The sequence below is a fragment of the Leucoraja erinacea genome, chromosome 10 (genome assembly GCF_028641065.1).
Source record: "Leucoraja erinacea ecotype New England chromosome 10, Leri_hhj_1, whole genome shotgun sequence".
NCBI classification, from domain to species: Eukaryota; Metazoa; Chordata; class Chondrichthyes; order Rajiformes; family Rajidae; genus Leucoraja; species Leucoraja erinaceus.
Genome location: NC_073386.1, coordinates 34,353,997 through 34,379,983, shown reverse-complemented (window position 1 = coordinate 34,379,983; position 25,987 = coordinate 34,353,997). Strand labels below are relative to the sequence as shown.

Below are 25,987 nucleotides of genomic sequence, written 5' to 3'. Positions count from 1 at the left end.
GAGTACCTACGGCTGGCATAATGAGCCGCTACGAAATATCTACGGACTCCTACGGACTCGTTACGGACATTCTCCGAGTTTGAATCAAGGGGAAAACTCGGGAGAATTCGTGAGTAACTCGGGAACGTGGGACAGGCCCTCTGTTCCAACCTTTCATCAGAAACAGTGCTTGAGAAATATCCATTCACTGTAGGATGCTTCATGAGGTTTGGACTGGTGAATTATATATGTATACAAGGTCGGCACTGTGGTGCAGATGGTAGAGCTGCTGCCTCATGGCACCGGAGACCCGGGTTCGATCCTGACTTTGGACGCTTTCTGTATGGAGTTTGCATGTTTTCCCTGTGACTGCATGGATTACCTTCAGGTGATCTGGTTTCCCCCCACATCCCAAACACGTATGGGTTTGTAGGTTAATTGGCCTCTGTAAAATTGCCCCAAATAAGTAGAGAGTGGATGAGAAAGTGGGATAACATAGAACCAGTGTGAATGGGTAATCGATGGTCAACATGGACTTGGTGGGTCCAAGGGCCTGTTTCCAACGCTGTACCTCTAAAATTAAATTAAAGTTTATTTTTATGGCAATTTAGTACAGCCAGCACGTATCACCCTCTAAGCAAATACTGGTTAGGATTCTGAAACTTCAATACCGTTGTCCTGAAGTGCTAAATGCTGTTGGCTTTGTTAGTGTTATCATACATATATATATATGTAAATTTATTGAAGATACTTCCACTTCCTTTTGGTTCTTACCTTTAGTCCGTAAACAACCTTTTTTGATGGTATAATTCAAACACTCTTCTGGCCAGCTGGTGGTGCACAAGGACAAGATTTGTCCATTTTAGAATGAGCTTCTTACTAAGAATGAGTATACTGCTTTATCCTTTCCAGCTTTAACAAAAAATGTAAGTTTTTTTTGGAAAACTATCCTCTGAGTTCAGCCTGAATCCATCCAGGAAGGAAAAGACAGTTAAACAGAGTACCATAATCCAGAACTTTTGATAAAAGTTTTTGATTAAAAAAACAAATAAACAAATCACTAATAAAGTAATATAAATACAAACACTGGAAATAATTTGAGATACTTTCCTTGAAATTGTGATATAAAAGGAGGCAATCTGTCATACTCCACGAGGACATCAATATTCTGCATCTGGCTTGTCTTTAATGTCACTGAAATCTTCAAGCCACTTGCTGGATTATCCTTCCTCTCTTGGAGCCTGGCTCTGAATTATATCTCTCTCTCTCTCTTTACACTCATGATTACGTGAACACTGCCAATCCGATCTTTAAAGTTAATGATGGTACTACTGTTGTTGTTTGGATCAACTTCAATGATGTGATAGAGTACATGAAAGAGTGCTCTGGTTTCCTCCCTCATGCCAAAATCGTACAGGTTTGTATGTTAATTGGCTTCTGTAATTTGTTCCTAGCATGTAGGATAGAACTAGTGTACCGGTGATCTCTGGTCGGCGTGGACTTGGTGGGCCGAAGAGTCTGTTTCCACGTTGTATCTCCAAACTAATCAGAGGGCGAGGCGGCAGATAGATATTCTGGCTGATGGTCTGAGGCCAGTGGATTTCCACAGGGATCTGTGCTGGCACCTCTGCTGTTTGTGATATATATAAATAGAAGTATTGACATAGAAGTAAATGTAGACGGGTTGGTGAGTACGTTTGCTGATGACACTAAAATTGGAGGAGTTACAGACAGTGAATAATGTTGTGAGAAGATACAGCAGGATATAGACCAGAGGCATAAATGGGCAAATAAATGGCAGATGGACTTTAATCCGAGCATGTGTGAGGTGATGTACTTTCGGAAGTTGACTGTAAGGAGGGAGCGTACAGTTAATGGCAAGACCTTTAAGAGCAATGATGTGCAGAGGGATCTTGGAGTCCAAGTTCATTGCTCACTAAAGGTAGCAGCACAAATCGATAGGGTGGTAAAGAAGGCGTATGGTAAGCTTGCCTTCATTGGCAGGGACATTGAATATAAGAATTAGGAAGTCATGATGCAGCTCTATAAGATTTTGGTAAATGCAGTGCTCCATGAGCATTTGCAAGTGCAGTTCTGGTCGTCCCATTACAGCAAAGATATGGAGTCTTTGGAGAGAGTGCAGAGGAGGTTTACCAGGATTAGAACGTTTGCGTAGATTAGAGGGTGGATAGACTTGGATTATTTTCTCTGGAATTTGATAGAAGTATATAAAATTATGAGCAGCATAGACAGGATAGACAGAACCCTTTTCCCGGGATGGAAATTCCCAACACTAGAGGGCATAACAATGAGGTGCGGGGGGAAAGTTTAATGGAGATGTGCAGGGCAGGTTTTTTACACAGAGCGTGGCGGGGGCCTGGAGCGCATTGTCATGGTGGTGGTGGAGGCAGATACGATAGAGGCGTTTAAGAGACTTTTGGATAGGCATCTCCCCCCCCCCCCCGACAACAAGAGGCACATTTTATTTATTGTTTAAACACAGTAATACCGTCTGATTGCCTGTGTAACGCACACAACAAGCTTCCACGCCCAAAACACCAGATAATCTGTACTTATTCAGTTTATTTGCAGTTCATTTGTTTTTTTAACTCTGCACATTTACCAGTGCCATTTTTAGCAGCGGTGTCGAGTAAGTCGTAATTTAGTTTCCCCCGCAGATGATACATTACTCTCAAATCACATACCTTACCTCCATTACCCCTCAACATAAAAACAAAGTGTCAATGCCTCTTCAAGGTCTACTAATCCACCCATAGCTTCAGTTGCAGGTACAGCTGAAGGGATTTGGCGCGGAACAATGACCGCATTCGAAGATCATCTGAGCATCTTGAAATCAATCTCATGAGTACGAGTCAAGAAGTGAAAGATAGCCGCAGGCCCGTACAAAGCTTTTCAAAAAGGGGGGTGGCATGACAGGATTACAAAAAATATAATGTGAAATAGTGTGCGCACTGCGCACATCACGAGCGCGAAGCGTGAAGTCCCTCGATGCTGGGGTCCAGGACCCACTTAAGGGCCCTGGCAGCTCAGGGGTTTTAGATGCTCTCTGATCCATTCTGAGCCATGTTTTGGAGCATTTTTGCACCAAATTTATGACCAATATTTCAGAAATAAACAGGAATCTGAGGTAGCTTTTTCACACAAAGGGTTGCTGGGTGTATGTAATGAGCTGCTAGAGGAGGTAGTTAAGGCTGGGGCTATCCTAATGTTTAAGAGACATTTGGACACGTACATGGATATGACAGATTTAGACGGACATGGGCCAAATGCGTGTGAGTGGGACTAGTTTAGATGGGACATGTTTTTCGCTGTGGGCAAGATGGGCTGAAGAGCCTGTTTCCACACTGCATCATTCTATGACTAAAAAGTGAAGAAGAAAAATGCATGTAGATAAGTAGAGCAGATTTGAAAGAGGAGTGAAATGTAAAGGCAGAGAGGTTTATGGGTGGAAAGGAGCATAGGAAAGGAGGGGGGAGAGTGGGCTTGGGAGAAGGGAAAATAGTCACAGAGTGCTGGAGTAACTCAGTGGGTCAGGCAGCATCTCTGGAGAAAAGGTATGGATTATATTTCGGGTCAAGACCGTTCTTCAGTAATATTCATGATGTGACATGCATAGACATTCCTGAATGTTACCCAAACCATCGTGAGCTACTTTGTTACGGTGCTTGCCCTCTCCTATAAATTCTCTGCTGCCTTGGGTGATGCAGGACAGGACACAAGCTTTGGGACACGGTGTGAAGCTGTTGCCGTCTGTCCCAGCCTGGTAAAAACCTGGATGGAGTGGATTTGGAGAGGATGTTTCCACTAGTGGGAGAGTCTAGGACCAGTGGCCACAGCTTCAGAATTAAAAGACATTCCTTTAGGAAGAAGATGAGCAGGAATTTCTTAAGTCAGAGGGTGGTGAACTGTGGAATTCATTGCCACAGACAGCTGTGGAGGTCAAGTCAATGGACATTTTTCAGGAGGAGATTGATAGATTCTTGATTGATACGGGTGTCAGAGGTAATGGGGAGAAGGCAGGAGAATGGGTTTGAGAGGGAAAGATAGAGTCATAGAGTGATACAGTGTGGAAACATGCCCTTCGGCCCAGCATATCCCATCTGCACTAGTCCCACCTGCCCATTGATCCATATCCCACCGAACCTGTCCTATCGATGTACCTGTCTAACTGTTTCTTAAATGTTGTGATAGTCCCTGCCTTCTCTGGCAGCTTGTTCCATACACCTACCACCCTTTGTGTGAAAAACATACCCCACAGATTCCTATTAAATCTTTTGCCCTTCACTTTAAACTTATGTCCTCTGCTCCTCGACTCACTTACTCTGGGCAAAAGACTCAACCATATCTATTCAAATCATGATTTTATACACCTCTATTAGATCATCCCTCATCCTCCTGTGCTCCATGAAATAGAGTCCCAGCCTACTCAACCTCTCCCTATAGCTCTGGCCCTCTAGTCCTGGCAACATCCTCATAAATCTTCACTGTACCCTTTCCAGTTTGATGACATATTTCCTATAACATGGTGCCCAGAACTGAATACAATACTCTGAATGCGGCCTCACCACCTTCTTATGCAACTGCAACATGACCTCCCAACTTCTATTCTCAGCCTGACCCGCTGAGTTACTCCAGCACTCTGTGAAACGTCACAGAACAGGGCAAGATTAGCAAGTTTGCTGATGATACAGAAGTGAGTGGTTTTGCAGATAGTGAAGATGGTTGTGAAAGATTGCAGCAGGATCTGGATCAATTAGCCAGGTGGGCAGAGGAATGGTTGATGGTTGCATGGTTCCTTGAAGGTCGTGTCGCAGGTATATCAGGTGATCAAAAAGTATTTTGGCACTTTGGCCTTCATCAGTCAGAGTATTAAATATAGAAATACAGAGTTTAAATATAGAAGTTGGGAGGTCATGTTGCAGTTGTATAAGACATTGGTGAGACCGCACTTAGAATATTGTGTTCAGTTCTGGGCACCATTTTATAGGAAAGATGTCAAACTGAAAAGAGTACAGAGATCCCCATCCTGGATCATTCAAATCAGGGTTGTGTCATCCGTAAACTTGAGAAGCTTGACAAGCTTCTGGCTATAAGGGGATCAGTGGGTATGAGTTGGATGATCAGCCATGATCATATTGAATGGCGGTGCAGGCTCGAAGGGCCGAAATGGCCTACTCCTGCACCCAATTTCTATGTTTCTATGTTTCTATGTTGACAGAGGTGTCTGTGGAGGTGCAGTCATTGGGTGTGAAGTGGTGATTGGAGTGGGGTGGGTGTAGAAGGGCCCAGTCTTTGCAGACTGAGGTCAGGCTGTGAGTGGGTGTGAAGTGTTGGGTGGGGTGGGAAAGGGTCCACTCTTTTCATACTGGAGTCTTGCCTTAAGTAGGTGTGAAGTGGTGAATGGGAAGGAGAGGGTGCAGGGTCCATTCTTTGCAGACTGGGGTCTGGCTGTGTTTGTTGGGGAAGGGGTACCAGGGTTATGTTTCTGATTTTCAAACCTGCAGTAAAACTCATTCAGGTCGTTCGTCAGCTGACGATTGTCCACAGAGCGGGGGGCTTTCCTCTTATAGCTGGTGATTTCTTGCATGCCCTTCCAAACTGAAGAAGCACCTGGTCCTGATGGTATACCCGGTCATGTTCTAAAAACCTGTGCAGACCAACTGGCGTGAGTTTTTACGGACATTTTCAACCTCTCACTTCTGAGGTCTGAGGTCTCCACCTGCTATAAAAGGGCATCAATCATACCGGTGCCCAAGAAGAGTAAGGTGACGTGCCTCGATGACTATCGACTAGTGGCACTAACGCCGGTGGTGATGAAATGCTTTGAGAGGTTGATCATGGAGCAAATCAACTCCTACCTCGACAAATACCTGGACCCACTGCAGTTCGCGTACCGCCACAACAGATCAACGGTGGATGCGATATCGCTGGCCCTCCACTCCACACTGGACCACTTGGACAACAAAAACTCATATGTCAGGCTGTTATTCATTGATTACAGCTCGGCATTTAACACAATCATCCCCTCCAAACTGGTTACCAAACTCGCAGAACTGGGTCTCTGCGCATCCCTCTGCAACTGGATCCTCGACTTCCTCATCCACAGACCACCGTCTGTTCGTATTGGTGGAAATGTGTCAGCCTCGATAACAATCAGCACGGGGAGCACCTCAAGGCTGCGTGCTCAGCCCCCTGCTGTACTCACTCTATACCCATGACTGCGTAGCGAACCACAGTGCGAACTCCATCATCAAGTTCGCTGATGACACCACTATTGTGGGGCGTATCACTGATGGGGATGAGTCAGAATATAGAATGGAGATCGAGCTACTGTCCATATGGTGCCAGCGCAATAACCTGGCCCTCAACCCCAGCAAAACCAAGGAACTGATTGTGAACTTTGGAAGGAGTAGGAGGGGGACCCACACCCCCATTTATATCATGGTTGAAAGGGTCAAGAACTTCAAATTCCTGGGCGTGCACATCTCTGAAGATCTTTCCTGGTCCGAGAACACTAACGCAATTATCAAAAAAGCTCATCAGCCCCTCTACTTCCTGAGAAGATTACGGAGAGTTGGATTGTCAAGGAAGACTCTCTCTAACTTCTACAGGTGCACAGTCGAGAGCATACTGACCAGTTGCATCGTGGCTTGGTTCGGCAATTTGAGCTCCCTGGAGAGGAAAAGACTACAAAAAGTAGTAAACACTGCCCAGTCCATCATCGGCTCTGACCTTCCTTCCATCGAGGGGATTTATCGCAGTCGCTGCCTCAAAAAGGCTGGCAGTATCATCAAAGACCCACACCATCCTGGCCACACACTCACCTCCCTGCTACCTTCAGGTAGAAGGCACAGGAGCCTGAAGACTGCAACAACCAGGTTCAGGAATAGCTACTTCCCCACAGCCATCAGGCTATTAAACCTGGCTCGGACAAAACTCTGATTATTAATAACCACTTTCTGTTATTTGCACTTTACCAGTTTATTTATTCATGTGTGTATATATTTATATCATGGTATATGGACACATTTATCTGTTTTGTAGTAAATGCCTACTATTTTTCTGTGTGCTTAAGCAAAGCAAGAATTTCATTGTCCTATACAGGGACACATGACAATAAACTCACTTGAACTTGAGTCACTAGCTGAGAACTTGCTCCTCAACTTCTCAGAGTACCTTCCCTTGGCAGCACTGATTCCTCTTCTCAGCTCTTTATCGATTAGGCTATCTTTTAACTCTTTAACGATTAGGCTATCGGCTTGCCGCATATTTGCCCCCCTCCCCCCGATCTCAAAATGGAAATGTTACATCTGTATATAATGATCCCATTAAAATGTGTATTTATGTCACAAACTATGGAATTCATATTTTTCAGTATTGTTATCAAGGAAAAGAAAGCAGTTCCAATTGTTTGATATTGTTTAATATTATTCATATGGAGGAGAAATATAATAGCTCTAAAACCTACCTTAATTTTGCAATCTCACTCAAGATAGTCCACTTCCCTCTCCCCTCTCTGAACCCATCTCTCTCTCCTCTCCCTTCCCCTCTCTCTCTCCCCCTCCCCCCCCCTCACATCCCTCTCTCTTTCTTGCGGGGGGGGGGCAAAGATGAAGGTGGCGCGGGCCCAGCGGGGCGGGGGGAGGGGGGGATGAAGGTGGCGTGGGCCCAGTTGGGGTCAACGGGGGTGGCGTGGGCCCAGCGGGGGTGGCGTAGACCCAGCGGGGGTGGCGTAGACACAGCGGGGGTCAGCGAGTGGTGGCATGGACCCAGCGGGGGTGGCGTGGGCCCAGTGGGGGTGGCGTGAGCCCAATGGGGGTGGCGTGGGCCCAGCGGGGGGTCAGATGGGGTGGTGTGGGGGGAAGATGGCTTAGGCACCGGCGGCGGGGGGAGGCGAGGGGAGCGAGTTCCGCCGCAGCGGCTTCTGGTGTTGGGGTTACAGCCGTTGAGTTCAGATTCAGCCACTCCTGCCCGGGGACGGGAGAACAGAGAACTGGCTGTTTCCAAAGTGGAAACGTTGGGTTTTTTTTCCGATTAAAAAAAAAAAAATGTTTCCCCAAATTATTTTTTATTTATTTTTTGGTGACTTTTTTCTTAGGGGGAAAAAAGGGGGGTGCGGTCACACCCAACGCATCCTCCCCCCCCATTCGGACGGCCATCAGCCAACGTCGCACAGAGTGGAAAAGAATGAAATGGAAATTCCAAATTATTCAACTGCAACTTTCCCCCTTCCCCGACACAAAGGCAGCAATAACATATTTGCCATGATTAATATTTTTCCCAAATATGCATAAAAGTGGCAGTATATATATATAACCTCCCGCTTCTTCTGACCATGTCTTATGCAATATTTAGCAAGCCAACCTGAACAATTAGTTTGGTGTGACAGTTGTGTAGGAAGGAACAACAATGCTGGGTTTAAACTGAAAATGGACACAAAAAGCTGGAGTAACTCGGTGGAATAGGCAGCATCTCTGGAGAGAAGGAATGAGTGTTGTTTCAGGTCGAGACCCTTCTTCAGACCTGAAGACTGAGTCTGAAGTGTCTTGACCTGAAACGTCACCCATTCCTTCTCTCCAGAGATGCTGCTGGTCCCACTGAGTCACTCCAGCATTTTGTGTCTATCTTTGGTGTGACAGTTGTCTCATTTCATCGGCTTCATGCATTGCTCGCATGGAAGAGACGCTAGACGTTTACATGTTTACATGCCGCTTGCATCTATCCATCCAAGTGTGCTCTTAATGAAATCTCACATCTTTGCGAGGGCGGGATGGAATGGATGTAACCACCGACTAAAGCAAAGGATTAGTTAGGACAGGGAAATAATCCCACCGCTTAATTAACTAGATTCCCGAATGGAAGAACTATTTATACGTAACATTTTTGTGCTTAAATCAAGGTAACTCTTTTTTGATTTTTAATGCAAAGTTAAAACCCCGTTCTGTGGGAAGGGCTTCTGGCAACTGGTTTCATAGTGCCTTCATTGTTCGTAGGTTCTGACCTTTCACCAGTTTTCCCAACTTCCAAAGCCGCTCTGTATTAGTGGAGTCAGACATGAAAGTATCTCTTGACACTGGCGCTGGAGATTTTCAGCATGGAGACTGCCGTGCTCATAAACATAGCAGGTCATAGAGTGATACAGTGTGGAAACTGGCCCTTCGACCCAATTTGCCCACACAGGCCAACATGTTCCAGCTATACTAGACCTACGTGCCAACATTTAAGGATGTTATATGCATTTTTTAATTCTGATACCCGTTTAAATCTTTCAAAAGCTACAAGCTCAACGTGATAAATAACACAAATAAAACTGAAGCAAATAAAGACAAAGAGAATAACTAACCTTGGAGGAGGGAGAGAGGGAGAGGGAGGGAGGAGAGAGAGAGAGAGAGAGAGAAAAAAAAATAACACATACACTTTTCACAAACTAACAAAAACATAAAGAAACTTTTGATAAACTAACAAAAAGAAACATACTTAATTTTTTTTAATTCATATAACATCCCTAAATGACAGTTTTAAGAAATTCTCAAAACACAATTATATTTACTGAGGAATGCATATCGATGTATTGGTGTCACATTGTATAACTACTTGTTAACTACTGGCAGTTAACAAGCATTAACAGTGGTAGTTAACAAATCCTTTTTAGTCTCAGAGGAATCAAGTGATAAACGACTCCAATCGTTCGCTTTTAAAAAATGTAAAATTCCAAGGCGATTTTGCTGCTACATGTTTCATAAAACATGGGGTGGGGGGGGGGGGGGGTAATTGTTCCCTACCTCTCAAAACATGGGGGGGAGGTGGACAGCCCACCTAGGATTCCCGCCCATGTGTTTGGCACAAAGATTGTGGGCCAAAGGGGCCATTTCTATGCTGTACTGTTCTATGTTCTATGTATAATAATGGACTAAAATTTGACCAACCAGAAGCAAGACACTGACCTTTTATCCTCTTTCTTTTGCCTCGCTCCCTTCCTAAACTGTGGAGTTATATTTGCGATTTTCCAGTCCTCTGGATTAATTCCTGACTCTAGTGAATCTTGAACTATGGCTCCACAAACTCTACAGCTACTCGTTCAGAACCCTGGCTATAGTCCATCTGGTCCAGGTAAATTATCCACCTTCAGACCTTCCAGCTTCCCAAGCACCTTCTCCTCCGTAATACTGACTGCACTCACTTCAGCCCCGATTCACATGAATATCTGACACGTTGCTAGTGTCTTCCACTGTGAAGGTCGATGCAAAAAAGGTATTCAGTCCGTACGCCATTTTGTTGTTTCCCCATTACTTCAGTGTCATTTTCCAATGGGCCAATATCCACTCTTGCCTCTCTTTTACTCTTTATATTATTAGCTAGCTTACCTTCATATTTCATCTTTTTTCCCCTTTTTGCTTTTGTGGTTGATTCTGTTGATTTTTAAAAGCTTCCCTATCCGCTAGCTTCCCACTAATCTTTGCCCAGTTAAATGCCTTATCTTTTGCCTTTGTTTACTTTGACTTCCTTTGTCAACAATGGTGAACTAATTCTACACTTAGTTTGATTATTCCTCTTTGGGATTAAAAGATCCTGCATCTTCCAAATTACTCTCATAAACTCCTGCCATTACTGCACCACCATTATTCATGCTGGCATGCCCTTCCAATTAACTTTAGCCAGCGCCTCCCTCACGCCTCAATAGTTACCTTTAATTAACCGTAATACCGATACATCCATTTTCAACTTCTCTCTCTCAACCTGGAGAAGTTCGATAGAGTATTCGGCGACATATTGGATCTCCTCAATTTTCCGAGGAAGGATAGATAGGCATTGATGAGCTTTCTTTGTGATTGCTTCATGTGCTGGGTCCTGGACAGATCTTCACAGATATTCACACTTAGGAACTTGAAGCTGTTCAGTCTCTCCTCCACCATCATGTCTATTAATACAGCTTCACGGATCCTTAACTTTCTGTTCAACCCATGAAGTCAACGCCGAACATGATATAACCATATAACCATATAACAATTACAGCATGGAAACAGGCCATATCGACCGTTCTAGTCCGTGCCGAACACGTATCTCCCCTAGTCCCATCTACCTGCACTCAGACCATAACCCTCCATTCCTTTCCCGTCCACATAACTATCCAATTTATTTTTAAATGATAAAAACGTACCTGCCTCCGCCACCTTCACTGGAAGCTCATTCCACACAGCTACCACTCTCTGAGTAAAGAAGTTCCCCCTCATGTTACCCCTAAACTTCTGTCCCTTAATTCTCAAGTCATGTCCCTTTGTTTGAATCTTCCCTACTCTCAGTGGGAAAAGCTTATCCACGTCAACTCTGTCTATCCCTCTCATCATTTTAAAGACCTCTATCAAGTCCCCCCTTAACCTTCTGCGCTCCAAAGAATAAAGCCCTAACTTATTCAACCTTTCTCTGTAACTTAATTGCTGAAACCCAGGCAACTTTCTAGTAAATCTCCTCTGTACTCTCTCTATTTTGTTGACATCCTTCCTAAAATTAGGCGACCAAAATTGTACAACATATTCCAGAATTGGCCTCACCAATGCCTTGTACAATTTTAACATTACATCCCAACTTCTATACTCAAAAGCTTTCTTTACCACCCTATCTACATGAGATTCCACTTTCAGGGAACTGTGCACAGTTATTCCCAGATCCCTCTGTTCACCTGCATTCTTCAATTCCCTACCATTTACCATGTAGGTCCTATTTTGATTTGTCCTGATGTAGCACCTCACACTTATCAGCATTAAACTCCATCTGCCATCTTTCAGCCCACTCTTCCAACTGGCATAAATCTCTTTGTAGACTTTGAAAATCTACTTCATTATCCACAACCCCACCTATCTTAGTATCATCTGCATATTTACTAATCCAATTTACCACACCATCATCCAGATCATTGATGTACATGACAAACAACAGTGGACCAACACAGATCCCTGTGGCACCCCACTAGTCACTGGCCTCCAACCTGACAAACAAACATCCACCATTACTCTCTGGCATCTCCCATTCAGCCACTGTTGAATCCATCTTGCTACTCCACCATTAATACCCAACAATTGAACCTTCTTAACCAACCTTCCGTGAGGAACCTTGTCAAAGGCCTTACTGAAGTCCATATATACAATATCCACTGCTTTACCCTCATCAATTTCCCGAGTAACCTCTTCAAAAAATTCAAGAAGATTAGTCAAACATGACCTTCCAGGCACAAATCCATGTTGACTGTTCCTAATCAGACCCTGTTTATCCAGATGCTTATATATATTATCTCTAAGTATCCTTTCCATTAATTTGCCCACCACTGACGTCAAACTAACAGGTCTATAATTGCTAGGTTTACTCTTTTTAAACAAGACCCCTTTTTAAACATGATGCCAAATTAAACTAATTCATTTTGCATGCACTTGACTCACATCCCTCCATTCCCTGCATTTCAAGATTCAAGATTCAAGATTCAATTTATTTGTCATTTGGACCCCTTGAGGTCCAAACGAAATGCCGTTTCTGCAGCCATACATTACAAACAAATAGACCCGAGACACAACATAATTTACATAAACATCCATCACATTGCTGTGATGGAAGGCCAAAAAAAACGTATCTCTCCACTGCACTCCCCCCCCCTCCCCCCGATGTCAGAGTCAAAGTCAAAGCCCCCGGCTGGCGATGGCGAATGTCCCGCGGCCATTAAAGCCACGCCGGATGATGCAAGGTCGCACACCGGGTCTTGATGTTAGAGTCCCGCGGCCATTAAAGCCACGCCGGATGATGCAAGGTCGCACACCGGGTCTTGATGTTAGAGTCCCGCGGCCATTCCAAGCCGCGCGGGGCGGTGCTGTAAGGCCCCGCTCCAGGAGCTCTTCGACCCCGCAACTCGGGCGGGAGAAGTCGACGTTGCGGGAGCCCTGAAAAGCGGTCTCCCTCCAGGGACCCGCGGGCTCCCGGTGCCGCCGTCCGCCAGACCCGCAGTTGCAGCCTCCGAATCTCCGGAGGTCGGGCCGCAGCAGCGCTCCACCACCGCTCCACCCGCTCTGGACTCAGCCAGCTCCGCGACGGTGAGGTGAGTAGTCGGCACCAGAGCCCCCGGTCTTCCTGTTGGAGGCCGCTCCACGTTGCAGCCCCAACGACAACGGAGACCCGACAAAGAAAAGGTCGGGTCTCCCATGCAGGGAGAGATTTAAAAGTTACCCCCCTCCCTCCCACCCCACCCCCACCCCCCCACACACACATACCCCAACAATAAATAACAAAAACTACATAAAAACATAGACAAAAAATAATAAAAACGCAGGTGGGCTGCAGAGGCCGCTGCTGACGAGAGTCGTGCCGCCTACCGTATGTTTTCTCTGGAGCATCAAAGGTTGAAGGCAGACCTGATGTAAGTATATACCAATATGAAAAGCATGGATAGGGGAAACAGTCAGAATCTTTTTCCCAGAGTACAAATGTCATACTTCATGTGCCCATCTGAAAGCCTCATAAACACCACTATCTAATGTGCTTCCACTGCCAACCCTGGCATCGTGTTCCAGCGACCTACCATTTTCTACGTAAAAAACCTGCCCCACACGTCAAGTGCAACATCTCATACTTGCCCGAATCAAACTGCATTACCATTTCTCTTCCCTAATCTGTAACTGATCTATAGCCTGCTTTTTCCTTTGACAACCTTCATCGTTTTCCACAACTCCACCATTTTTTGTGTCGTCTGCATGTTTTAGTTTGCACGCCATGAAACATTTACTCTGATTATTCTGGCTTCAATAGCAAGGACATTAAAGAGATACAAACATGCTACCCCTTCAAGATAAAACTTAAATGATGGTAAATTTGAATTAAAAACAGTTGTTCTTCCAATGCACAGCATTTTTTATCAGGATTTGAAATAGAATAGATGCTCATGCTTTAGTTTAGACAGGAAGACTGCTGGGTAGGATACTAGGAAATCCCCTCCCCCACACATGGGGTGTAACTTAACATTGTGGAAGGATCCTCTATCTCATCAACAAAGCTGTTCATCCTACGCTGAGTGCATTCCAGAAACCTCAGTGTTTGAACTGCAGTGGTGATGTGTCCTCATGTTTGATGTTGCTAATGTTTGCATTTGCTCAGAGAAAGTGCACCAAACCCTCAATGGTGCTTTCATCAAAGCACTTACGAGGGTGGGCCCTCATACTCAATATTCTTGAGAGAAAATTCCTCTACCAGCTTGTCCTCTCCAACAATTAAGATTGGGGAAGTGTAAGGTGTTGTATTTTAGGATGATGAGTGTAAAGGGAAAGTATACAGTTAATGGCAAGAGTCTTCACAGCACTGGGGTCCAAGTTCATAGCTCACTCAAAGTGGCAACACCTGTAGATAGAGTGATAGAGAAGGCATATGGTATTCTTATCTTCATAGGTTGAGGAATTGAGTATAAGAATCATGGTCATGTTACAGCTGCACAAAACTTTGGTTAGGCCGCATTTGGAGTATTGTGTGCAATTCTAGTCGCCCTATTGCAGGAAGAATGTACATGCTTCCTGACTCTTATACTCAATGCCTCAACCTATGAAAATAAGAATACCATATGCCTTCTGATGAACAATTGAATTGTTTTCTCTGGAGCATCAGAGGTTGAAGGCAGACCTGATGTAAGTATATACCAATATGAAAAGCATGGATAGGGGAAACAGTCAGAATCTTTTTCCCAGAGTACAAATGCCAAAGACTAGAGGGCAAAGTTTAAAGGAGATGTGAGGGGCAGTATTTTTACACAAAGGATGGTGGGTACCTGGAAGGAGGTGATGGAGGGGCAGACATGAAAGTTGCATTTAGAGGCTTTTAAATAGGCACATGGATATACACGGGAATGGAGCCGATATGGATCACGTGACCCGCAGTCGCAGACTCCGAATCTCCGTTTAACTTGGCATCAGCGTTTGCCATGGCTCCATTGCTGTGGACTCGGTCAGCTCCGCGACGGTAGGTGAGTAGTCGGCACCAAGTTAAGTATCCTGTTGGAGGCCGCTCCACGTTGCAGCCCCAACGACAACGGAGACTCTGACAAAGAAAAGGTCGGGTCTCCCGTGCAGGAGAGATTTAAAGATTACCCCTCCCTCCCTCCCACCCCAACCCCACCCCCCCACACACATACCCCAACAAAAAATAACAAAAACTACATACAAAAACATTGAAAAAAATAATAAAACGCAGACGGGCTGCAGAGGCCGCTGCTGACGAAAGTCGCGCCGCCTACCGTATGTTTTCTCTGGAGCATCAGAGGTTGAAGGCAGACCTGATGTAAGTATATACCAATATGAAAAGCATGGATCGGGGAAACAGTCAGAATCTTTTTCCCAGAGTACAAATGTCATACGTCATGTGCCCATCTAAAAGCCTCATAAACACCACTATCTAATGTGCTTCCACTGCCAACCCTGGCATCGTGTTCCAGCGACCTACCATTTTCTACGTAAAAAACCTGCCCCACACGTCAAGTGCAACATCTCATACTTGCCCGAATCAAACTCCATTACCATTTCTCTTCCCTAATCTGTAACTGATCTATAGCCTGCTTTTTCCTTTGACAACCTTCATCGTTTTCCACAACTCCACCATTTTTTGTGTCGTCTGCATGTTTTAGTTTGCACGTCATGAAACATTTACTCTGATTATTCTGGCTTCAATATCAAGGACATTAAAGAGATACAAACATGCTACCCCTTCAAGATAAAACTTAAATGATGGTAAATTTGAATTAAAAACAGTTGTTCTTCCAATGCACAGTATTTTTATCAGGATTTGAAATAGAATAGATGCTCATGCTTTAGTTTAGACAGGAAGACTGCTGGGTAGGATACTGGGAAATCCTCTCCCCCACACATGGGGTGTAACTTAACATTGTGGAAGGATCCTCTATCTCATCAACAAAGCTGTTCATCCTACGCTGAGTGCATTCCAGAAACCTCAGTGTTTGAACTGCAGTGGTGATGTGCCCTCATGTTTGATGGTGCTAATGTTTGCATTTGCTCAGAGAAAGTGCACCAAACCCTCAATGGTGCTTTCATCAAAGCATTTACGGGGCCTCACACTCAATATCCTTGAGAGAAAATTCCTCTACCAGCTTGTCCTCTCCAACAATTAAGATTAGGGAAGTGTAAGGTGTTGTATTTTAGGAGGATGAGTGTAAAGGGAAAGTATACAGTTAATGGCAAGAGTCTTCACAGCACTGGGGTCCAAGTTCATAGCTCACTCAAAGTGGCAACACCTGTAGATAGAGCGATAGAGAAGGCATATGGTATTCTTATCTTCATAGGTTGAGGCATTGAGTATAAGAGTCATGGTCATGTTACAGCTGCACAAAACTTTGGTTAGGCCGCATTTGGAGTATTGTGTGCAATTCTAGTCGCCCTATTGCAGGAAGAATGTACATGCTTCCTGATTCTTATACTCAATGCCTCAACCTATGAAGATAAGAATACCATATGCCTTCTGATGAACAATTGAATTGTTTTCTCTGGAGCATCAGAGGTTGAAGGCAGACCTGATGTAAGTATATACCAATATGAAAAGCATGGATAGGGGAAACAGTCAGAATCTTTTTCCCAGAGTACAAATGCCAAAGACTAGAGGGCAAAGTTTAAAGGAGATGTGAGGGGCAGTATTTTTACACAAAGGATGGTGGGTACCTGGAAGGAGGTGATGGAGGGGCAGACATGAAAGTTGCATTTAGAGGCTTTTAAATAGGCACATGGATATACAGGGAATGGAGGGATATGGATCACGTGAAGACAGAGACTATTAGTTTAACTTGGCATCATGTTTGCCATGGATATTGTGTGATGAACGGTCCTTTCCTGTGCGGTACTATTCTATGTTTGCAGCAAGTTAAGTATCTTGGAAGACAACTTTTGACAGTCTTTTCCGATTTCTGTGAAGGGTTGAGATTACTAGGCTAAACGAGGAAAAGATTCAAAGATGAGGTTTAAGGTCTCCTTGAAAAAATGCAACATTTCCATTGAGTTCTAGGCACCTCTGGCCCATGTTTACTGAATGTGCAGAGATACCATTCAGGATGGTACTTGAGGATATGCATTCGGAACTCAAAAAACCCTCCGAAGGAATGGAAAGAATTCATTGCTCTGTCACTCCCCAGTGGCAAGCCCAGGGTCACTTGGCATGGTGAATAGTTTCACCTGCCCGATCTAAAATGTATACGTGAAGGCAGTAACTTTGCAAAAGGTATCAACTCCAAAATCCACTCACTCAGCCAAGTGATATAATTTAATATCTACCATACAAGCAAGTGAAAAACGACTGTTCCCTTCATCACATTACCAACCCGAATGCCTGATATCGAAGGTTAAATTGTGGGTCAGTCGTCAGCTGAAGAACCGGGTCAGCATTTGACCCACTGTCAGACTAAATGTCCAGGATTCCGTAGCTGGAGAATGAGCTCTCTCTACTGGATACTGACCTCTGAAATAATAGTTTCAGGGAACTGCAGGGGGGAAGACATGACTGCCATCTCAATCAAACCCTTGCCAGAAGATGCCAACCCTGCATGGTCTCACCTATACCAAGCCCTCCCTATGTCAAGCCACATATACATCAAGACCCGTCTGTTTCAGGTGCCACCTACATTGACTCATCTACATCAAGCTCATATAACTCATGCTTTACCCACATTTAACCTCAACTACTGAGGTCACCACCACATCATGCCCCACTTACAACAACAACCCCAAACCCTATTGCCTGAATCTTATGTTTGTCCTAGAGTGATAGTCATCCTCTTTTGTGTTCATAACCAAAATGGCTGAGAGGCTGAATTAATAGCACCCATAGAAACATTCGACCCTTAGAGCCAGCACCGCCATTCATTGTGATCATGGCTGATCGTCCCCTATCAATGACCCGTGCCTGCCTTCTCCCCATATCCCTTGACTCCACTAGCCCCTAGAGCTCTATCTAACTCTCTCTTAAATCCATCCAGTGACTTGGCCTCCACTGCCCTCTGTGGCAGGGAATTCCATAAATTCACAACTCTCTGGGTGAAAAAGTTTTTTTCTCACCTCAGTCTTAAATGACCTTCCCTTTATTCTAAGACTGTGGCTCCTGGTTCTGGACTCGCCCAACATTGGGAACATTTTTCCTGCATCTAGCTTGTCCAGTCCTTTTATAATTTTATATGTTTCTATAAGAACCCCCTCATCCTTCTAAACTCTAGTGAAAACACGACTAGTCTTTTCAATCTTTCCTCATTTGACAGTCCCGCCATCCCAGGGATCTACCTCGTGAACCTACGCTGCCCTGCCTCAATCACAAGGATGTCCTTCCTCAAATTAGGAGACCAAAACTGTACACAATACTCCAGATGTGGTCTCACCAGAGCCCTATACAACTGCAGAAGAACCTCTTTACTCCTATATTGAAATCCTCTTGTTATGAAGGCCAACATTCCATTAGCTTTCTTCACTGCCTGCTGTACCTGTAAGCCTCTTTTGTGAGTCACAAAGTCATAGAGTGATACAGTGTGGAAACAGGCCCTTTGGCCCAACTTGCCCACGCTGGCCAACATGTCCCAGCTACACTAGTTCCACCTACCTACCTTCTATTCCACAAAACCTGTGTCCTCTGGTCCTCAATTTCCCTACTTTGGTCAAGAAACTCTGTGCATCTACCCAATCTTTTCCTCTTATGATTTTGTACACCTGTATAAGATCACCTGACATCCTCCGGCACTCCAAGGAATAGAGACCCAGCATACTCAACCTCTCCCTATAACTCACACCTTCTAGTCCTGACAACATCCACGTAAATCTTCTCAGAAAACTTTCAAGCTTGACAATACCTTTCCTATAACATGGTGCCCAGAACTGAACACAATATCCTAAATGTGGTCTCACCAACATCTTATCCAACTGCAACATAATCTCTGAACTTCTATACTCTGACTGATGAAGGCCAATGTGCCAAAAGCCTTTTTGACCACATTATCTTCTTGCGACTCGACCTTCAAGGAACCATGCACCTGCACTCCTAGATCCCTCTTCTCAACCATTCACCGTCTAGGTCCTGCCCTTATTAGACATCCCAAAATGTAACACCTCACACTTCTCTGTATTAAATTCCATCAACCATTCCTCAGCCAACCTGGCCAATCGACCCAGATCCTGCTGCAATCTTCACTATCTGCAAAACCACCCACTTTTGTATTATCAGCAAACTTGCTAATCGTGCCCTGTATGGTAGTTGTTAGCAGTTGTAATTATGGAGCCTGTGCGGATAAAAACTGAGATAGACTAAGTGGGAAGGCTGTGCAGTACTTGGGTAAATAAGTGGCAATAAAACCATGTATAGCTTTAAAAGAGTTAATAAGAAGAACAGTGGAGGATCTAGATGGGATTCTGAGATGCAGAAATAACTGCATTTAAAGATACAGCATGGACACAGGCCCTTCGGCCCACGGAATCCACAATGATCAATGATCACCCCATTCACACTAGTTCTATGCTATCTCACTTCTGCATCCATTCTCTACAGAACTGGGGCAATTTACAGAAGCAAATTAACCTACAAACCCGCAGGTCTTTGGATGTGGGAGGAAACCAGAGCAGCTGGAGGAAACCCACATGGTTCCAGGAAGAACACGCAAAGTCCACACAGACAGTACCAAAGTCAGGATCAAACCTGGGTCTCTGGTGCTGTGAAGTAGAAGCTCTACCAGTTGCATCACTGAGCCACCCTGTGAATTAAAGTTGTGCATTCTGGCACATTGGCTACAGAGTTCCAAAGCTCCTTGATTACTTTTAAAAAAATCAGTGATTTAGGTAATCTTAAAGATCAAAACCATCATGAGATCTGGAGATGAATGGTCACATCAACAGCCACACTGGGCATAAATGAGCAGTTTGTCGGGAAATGTGGCTTCATAGCACAATCAACTTATTGTACCATTTTGTTAATGAAGAGCCAGGCTATGAAAATAAGAACCTCTTCAGATCCCCTATAAACTCTTACCTATTCAACCTATTCCCTCTTGAAATCTCTGCTAAGGGGGAAATGTTTCCTACGGTCTACCGAATTTATGTCCTTTATAATTTTGTACACCTCTATCAGATCTTCCCTCAGCTTCCTCAACTCCAAGGAAAAAAACCCAGACTATCTAATCTCTTGCAATAACTGCAATGCTCCTTCCCAGGCACCATCCTGATGAATATCCTCCTCTGCACCCTATCCAATGCAATCATGTCCTTCCTAAAGTGAGGCAACCAGCAATACACTCCAGCTGTAGTCCAATAATATTTTATAAAGTTGTGGCATAACCTCCCTGCTATTATATCCTATGCTCTAGGAAAAGACAGTAAACATCCTGCATGGCTTGTTCACCACATTATCCACCTGTGCTGCCATCTTCAGGAATTCTTGGACTTTTACACTAAGGTCCCTGTTTCCCAATGTCTTGCATACACTGATTATGCATGTATATTTGGTAGCATTAAGCTTGCTTTGTGCTTATTTCAAATATCCACAGTGAACCCTTTAGCACCATAATTATGCATTTTAAAATTATGTTCCAGGGATGTGGCTGACATTGGCAGAGTGCATTTATTGCTCCACCTGCAAGTTTGGAGACATCTACAATATTTAGCAATATAGTTGGAAAGTAAAACTTGCATTGATGCCGTACCTTTAACGACTATTATGACTCGAAATGCTTTCCAGGCCGTTTTTAAACCTTTGAAATACGGTCATAGGAATAATAAGCACCAAGACACCAATCCAGCAGGAATAGCGATATCTGTGCAAGTCCAGGTGTTAATATTCGAGGTGATACTGTTTGTCTAATCTTGCTGATTCTGCCTTTCGCGATAGGCGTGGCAGAGGACGTTTTGTTTATTGTAACTCTATACATTCGGCACGCTTTTTATTCCACAAAACAAAAAGGTGATAGTTTGCTATGCATAGCTTCACAAGGCAAAGGTGCAAATGAAAAGCACTAACAATCCCAGTTGACTGACAAATGCAGAAAGTGGTGGAGCAGTGTGAAGGTGCTCTTCCTTCCCTCCGCCGCCAGGCTGACCCTTTGTCCCCGGCGGCTCGGGGACAGACCTATGCGCTCATTAGCATAAAGCGAACGAGCCAATGGCGTCGGGGCAATGCAAATGTGCGGGGAGATGCACGCAGTGGATTGGTGGGTTGGGCTGGTTACGTCAGGCCCCGGGTCGTGGCCCCGCCCTTCGGCCGGCGCTGGTGCAGGAACTGGCGACGCTCACTCAGGCAGGGACTTACTTGGTGCATCTTTTGCAAGCAAAGACAGCAACGGCAGCCCGCGCAACCCCTTCTAAACATAATGACTTTTGAAGAACTCACAGGCGACCAAAAAACGGACAGGTAAAAATAATGCTACAAAGCCCAACTATTGCATTTTTTTAAGTTAATGGAACTATGTTTGACTGATGGATAACTTGTGCTCAGAGCTGACCTTGATTTGCATTGAGCGTCGATTAGGAAGTTTAATTTTCTCCTCACATTTGAATCATTTGTGACTATTTTTCTAAATCTGCATTTGTTTGAGCGGACTGTGACAGAGAATTATTCCTCTGTGGTGTCTAATACAGATTGTCGCTGACGATCCCGATTAATTGTTGACTTTTGTGACAGGATGGATGTGGTGGGGAAAGCTCTGGAAGAAGTTTTGTTCTCCGCGTTAGCGCAAGGCTGCATCACAGTCGGAGTGTTTGAGGCAGCAAAACTCCTAAACGCGTAAGTGTCCATAAAGCAAACGGATTTACGTACCGTTTCCTTTTTTCGTCGCATTTTTTAGGGATTATTTGACTATTCGCTTGATATATATTTTCCCTTTTCAACAGGGATTCAGACAACGTTGTTTTATGTTTGCTTACCACGGATGAGGGGGGTGACGTGGACGTGGCACTGCAAATCCATTTTACTCTGATACAAGCTTTTTGCTGCGAAAATGACATTAACATCATGAGGGTGAACAACATGCACCGTTTGGCCGAGATCCTAGGCGGGGTGGATGGGGAGGACGAACCTAAAGATCTGCATTGCATATTGGTTACAGTGAGTGTTCCTCATTTCCCAATAATATGTCAAACGGCCGCGACTAAACAAGCCAGGAACTGAAATCATAATTCTGTGCAGGTTCAAATGATGTCGTTTCTGACGGGGATAAATTGAGCAAATTCTCCCCTTCGATTCTTAACAACGAAGACGAATTAAAAGTAATTTGCTAAAATACCACTTGATGTAAACAAAACAAATTACTACAAAGATCCCGATATAGTTTTTCATCTTCACGGCTAGATGTAGCCGACTTCAGAATATCTCTCGAAGGTTTTGCACCAATAGATGGCGTGTCATAGTTCATCCAGTTGAGTGACATGTCCGTGTATGAACTAATTTAGGTCAAAGTTCTGTATAGAATTTGGAAACGAACCAGAGCCAGTAAATTAAATGGTGCAATTGTAAACGCTGTCTTTGTAATTTCTTTATTACAGAGTCAAGCAGCACCATGGAAAGACGGAGCACTGAACAAAGTGACTTGCTTTTGTAAAGAAAGCCGATTCCTGGACCAGTGGGTCCCGATTATTAATTTACCCGAACGTTGAAGATCTTCTGATGGATTAATCACAAAATTGGATTTAAGAATTCCATTCACTTCCAGCGGAGATCTCCGGAGATTATTCGAATAGCCGCCCGAAATCTTGGCGCTGGGAAATTAAGGTTGACATTTGTTGCAGAGGGCGGGCGAGTCGACACGACTGGAGTTTCGGCTCTGTGAAATACTTTTCTCTGACGGCTGGACTATGACTCAGCTTCAGTTTGTGCCTGGAACAGTGGCAATGAGTAAGCAGACGGGAACTGAAGCAAAGCGTGAGTTGGTTTCAGAGCAGAGAGCATCACAGTTTCCGGAAGAATTACAACTTTCCATTTCGGGAAAGAAAATAAAAAAAGGATGCTGCGCAGATGGTGAATCGACATGTTTGGTTTCATTTAGTTATGAAAATACCTTATTGGTCAGCGATAACAAGATGTTCAGAATCTGAAGGGAAGGTTTTTAAAAACGCAGACCTTTTAATATGTTTGGAATTTTGTTTTATATCAACTGCAAGCATGAATTTCTTGCTGTTATTTAATTTCATCCTCTTAACTTATTTCGTGATTTATATCTGGACTTTATATTATGTTGAAGTGAATAGCTATGGTTTAAAAAGTTAATAAAATATTTCACTTTTACTGACCATCTACTTATTTTGCACTAACTGGATTTTAGTTTATTTATCAGTGAATTGTTTTAATTTGATACTTATCACACAGTGTAACATGACTAATTGTTCATGTTTCAAGTACACCCCATTTTCACTAGACCATATTTTAAATTATTTTTGAACTACACCATTCCTCTATATCAAAGGAATGTGCACTGAGGAAGTGGTTGAGTTCTCTGGCTGCCTATTGCCAAGTTAAAATGATGTAGAGTATGTAGGTTTACACTTGGCAGTGACAATTTTCTCTTGGAAGATAGAATTCTTAAGCATGTGCACTATTTCTTCCCCATTACTACTATATCTCTGAAACCATTCAATTTTGAAGACATTCCTTGAAATTTAAATGGCCTTTCATTTGAAATAACAAAAACTGAATGGAAGATTGTGCATGGAGTGGAAGACCTGACAATATGGATGGGTCAATATCGAATTAATAAATTAAAAATTAACCAAATTCACTATCTTGAACATTCTTTGATTTGTCTTACACCTTGGCAGGACAAATCAAAATAGGACGTACATGGTAAATGGTAGGGAATTGAAGAATACAGTTGAACAGAGGGATCTGGGTATAACCGTGCATAGTTCCTTGAAGGTGGAATCTCATATAGATAGGGTGGTAAAGAAAGCTTTTGGTATGCTAGCCTTTATAAATCAGAGCATTGAGTATAGAAGCTGGGATGTAATGTTAAAATTGTACAAGGCATTGGTGAGACCAAATCTGGAGTATGGTGTACAATTTTGGTCGCCCAATTATAGGAAGGATGTCAACAAAATAGAGAGAGTACAGAGGAGATTTACTAGAATGTTGCCTGGGTTTCAACAACTAAGTTACAGATATAGGTTGAATAAGTTAGGTCTTTATTCTCTCGATCGCAGAAGGTTAAGGGGGGACCTGATAGAGGTCTTTAAAATGATGAGAGGGATAGACAGAGTTGATGTGGACAAGCTTTTCCCTTTGAGAATAGGGAAGATTCAAACAAGAGGACATGACTTCAGAATTAAGGGACAGAAGTTTAGGGGTAATATGAGGGGGAACTTCTTTACGCAGAGAGCGGTGGCGGTGTGGAATGAGCTCCCAGTGGAAGTGGTGGAGGCAGGTTCATTGGTATCATTTAAAAATAAATTGGATAGGCATATGGATGAGAAGGGAATGGAGGGTTATGGTATGAGTGCAGGCAGGTGGGACTAAGGGGAAAAAAAATTGTTCGGCACGGACTTGTAGGGCCGAGATGGCCTGTTTCCGTGCTGTAATTGATATATGGTTATATGGTTATTCTGTTATCATAGCTAGTGTTTGTAGAGATGTCAGCTGAGGACACGAGTATACTCAGATATTTAGCAACAATGACAACATTGACTGGAAAATATTGTTAACACTTCAGATAGATTTGTTAAAACCCTGTAGCATTAATTCTACTTGCTTCTCATGACAGAGGCTGCCCTGAGCTTCTTGCCACCAGAAGTGTTGCTGCAGCTTTCCAGGCTCTGCTGGACTTCATTTTTCTGCTTGGTTGTGATTCCTTACTCTCCACTTGCTATCCCAACTATCAATACACTGAGCCAAAGTAAATTCATTAATAAGAGATGACTTAAATGTTTGGAGGATATTCAATGTCTGTGGAACCATGCTTAAAAAAGAATTTATATTTTCTGGGAAAGGGAAAAAGTTCATAAGAAAATTCTTCAAAAGATGTGAGCAATTTAACTGTAAAATAACATGCCTTTAGCTTAAACCATGCACCTAATTTTTAAAAAGTAATTTAGAGATCATGGAAACAGGCCTTTGTTTCTGGTTGGCGGAGCGACTCGCGTTGCAGCGGCCCCTGCAGCCTGTCTGTCTTTTTTTTTTGTCTAGTTAAATGTGTTCTTTTACACTGTTTTTGGCTGTGTACATGTGGGGGTCAGGAAACTTCCCTGCACAGGAGACCCGACCTTCTTCCTGTCGGGTCTCCATTGTCGTTGGGGCCTAGTACCGTGGTGCGGCCTCCAACCGGAACCACCTGGGGGCTCCAGTCGCGGAGCCTGCGGACTACTTACCATTGTGGGGCTGGCCGGCCTCGGAGCGTGGGGAGCGGTGGTGGCTCGCTGCTGCGGCCCCACTCCGGAGCTCGGAGGCTCCAGCCACAGTGGACAGGAACATCGGGAGCTCGCGGATGCCTGGTGGGAGACCGTTTTTCGGAGCTCCCGCAGCGCAACTTCTCCCGCCCGTGTCGCGGGGTTGGAACGACCTGGAGTGGGGCCTTACATCGCCCGGCATGGCTTTAACGGTCGCGGGACATTCCAATGCCCGCCGGGGCCTCCCTGTTGAGACATTAAGACCTGGAGCGGGGCCGTACATCGCTCGGCGCGGCCTCAACGGCTGAGGGACTTACCATCGCCCGCCGGGGTGCTTTAACATCGGGAGAAAAATGGTGAGCAGGGGAGAGAAAAGACTTTGCCTTCCATCACAGTGAGGAGGAGATTCACTGTGATGGATGTTTGTGTGAATTGAATTGTTTGTGAGTCTCGTAGAAATTTGTTTTGTTTGTATGGCTGTAGAAAGAGAGTTTCGTTTGAGCCTCATTGAGGTTCAAGTGACAATGAATAAATATTGTATTGCCCATCGAGTCCACGTCGACCATTGATTACCCTTTCACATTAGTTCAAGGTTATTCCACCTTCTCGCCCACTCCCTACAAGGGGCAATT

The 25,987-nt window shown here is 44.1% G+C and overlaps 1 protein-coding gene across 2 annotated transcripts in view; it reads left to right on the top strand.

The window, feature by feature from the left end:
• Positions 1-23,590, top strand: part of LOC129701016 (growth arrest and DNA damage-inducible protein GADD45 alpha-like) — a 44,123-nt gene extending 20,533 nt beyond the window's left edge. Inside the window, exons 1-4 of one of the 2 annotated variants that reach the window (XM_055641921.1) lie at positions 21,261-21,396; positions 21,667-21,768; positions 21,876-22,089; positions 22,527-23,590. In XM_055641921.1, coding sequence (XP_055497896.1) covers positions 21,356-21,396; positions 21,667-21,768; positions 21,876-22,089; positions 22,527-22,637 — 468 coding nt within the window. In that variant the 5' untranslated portion in view covers positions 21,261-21,355 and the 3' untranslated portion in view covers positions 22,638-23,590. Of the gene's footprint in view, positions 1-21,260; positions 21,397-21,666; positions 21,769-21,875; positions 22,090-22,526 lie in introns of those variants that run through there. The other variant, XM_055641920.1, reaches the window with a different exon arrangement.
• The last annotated feature ends 2,397 nt before the right edge of the window (positions 23,591-25,987 follow it).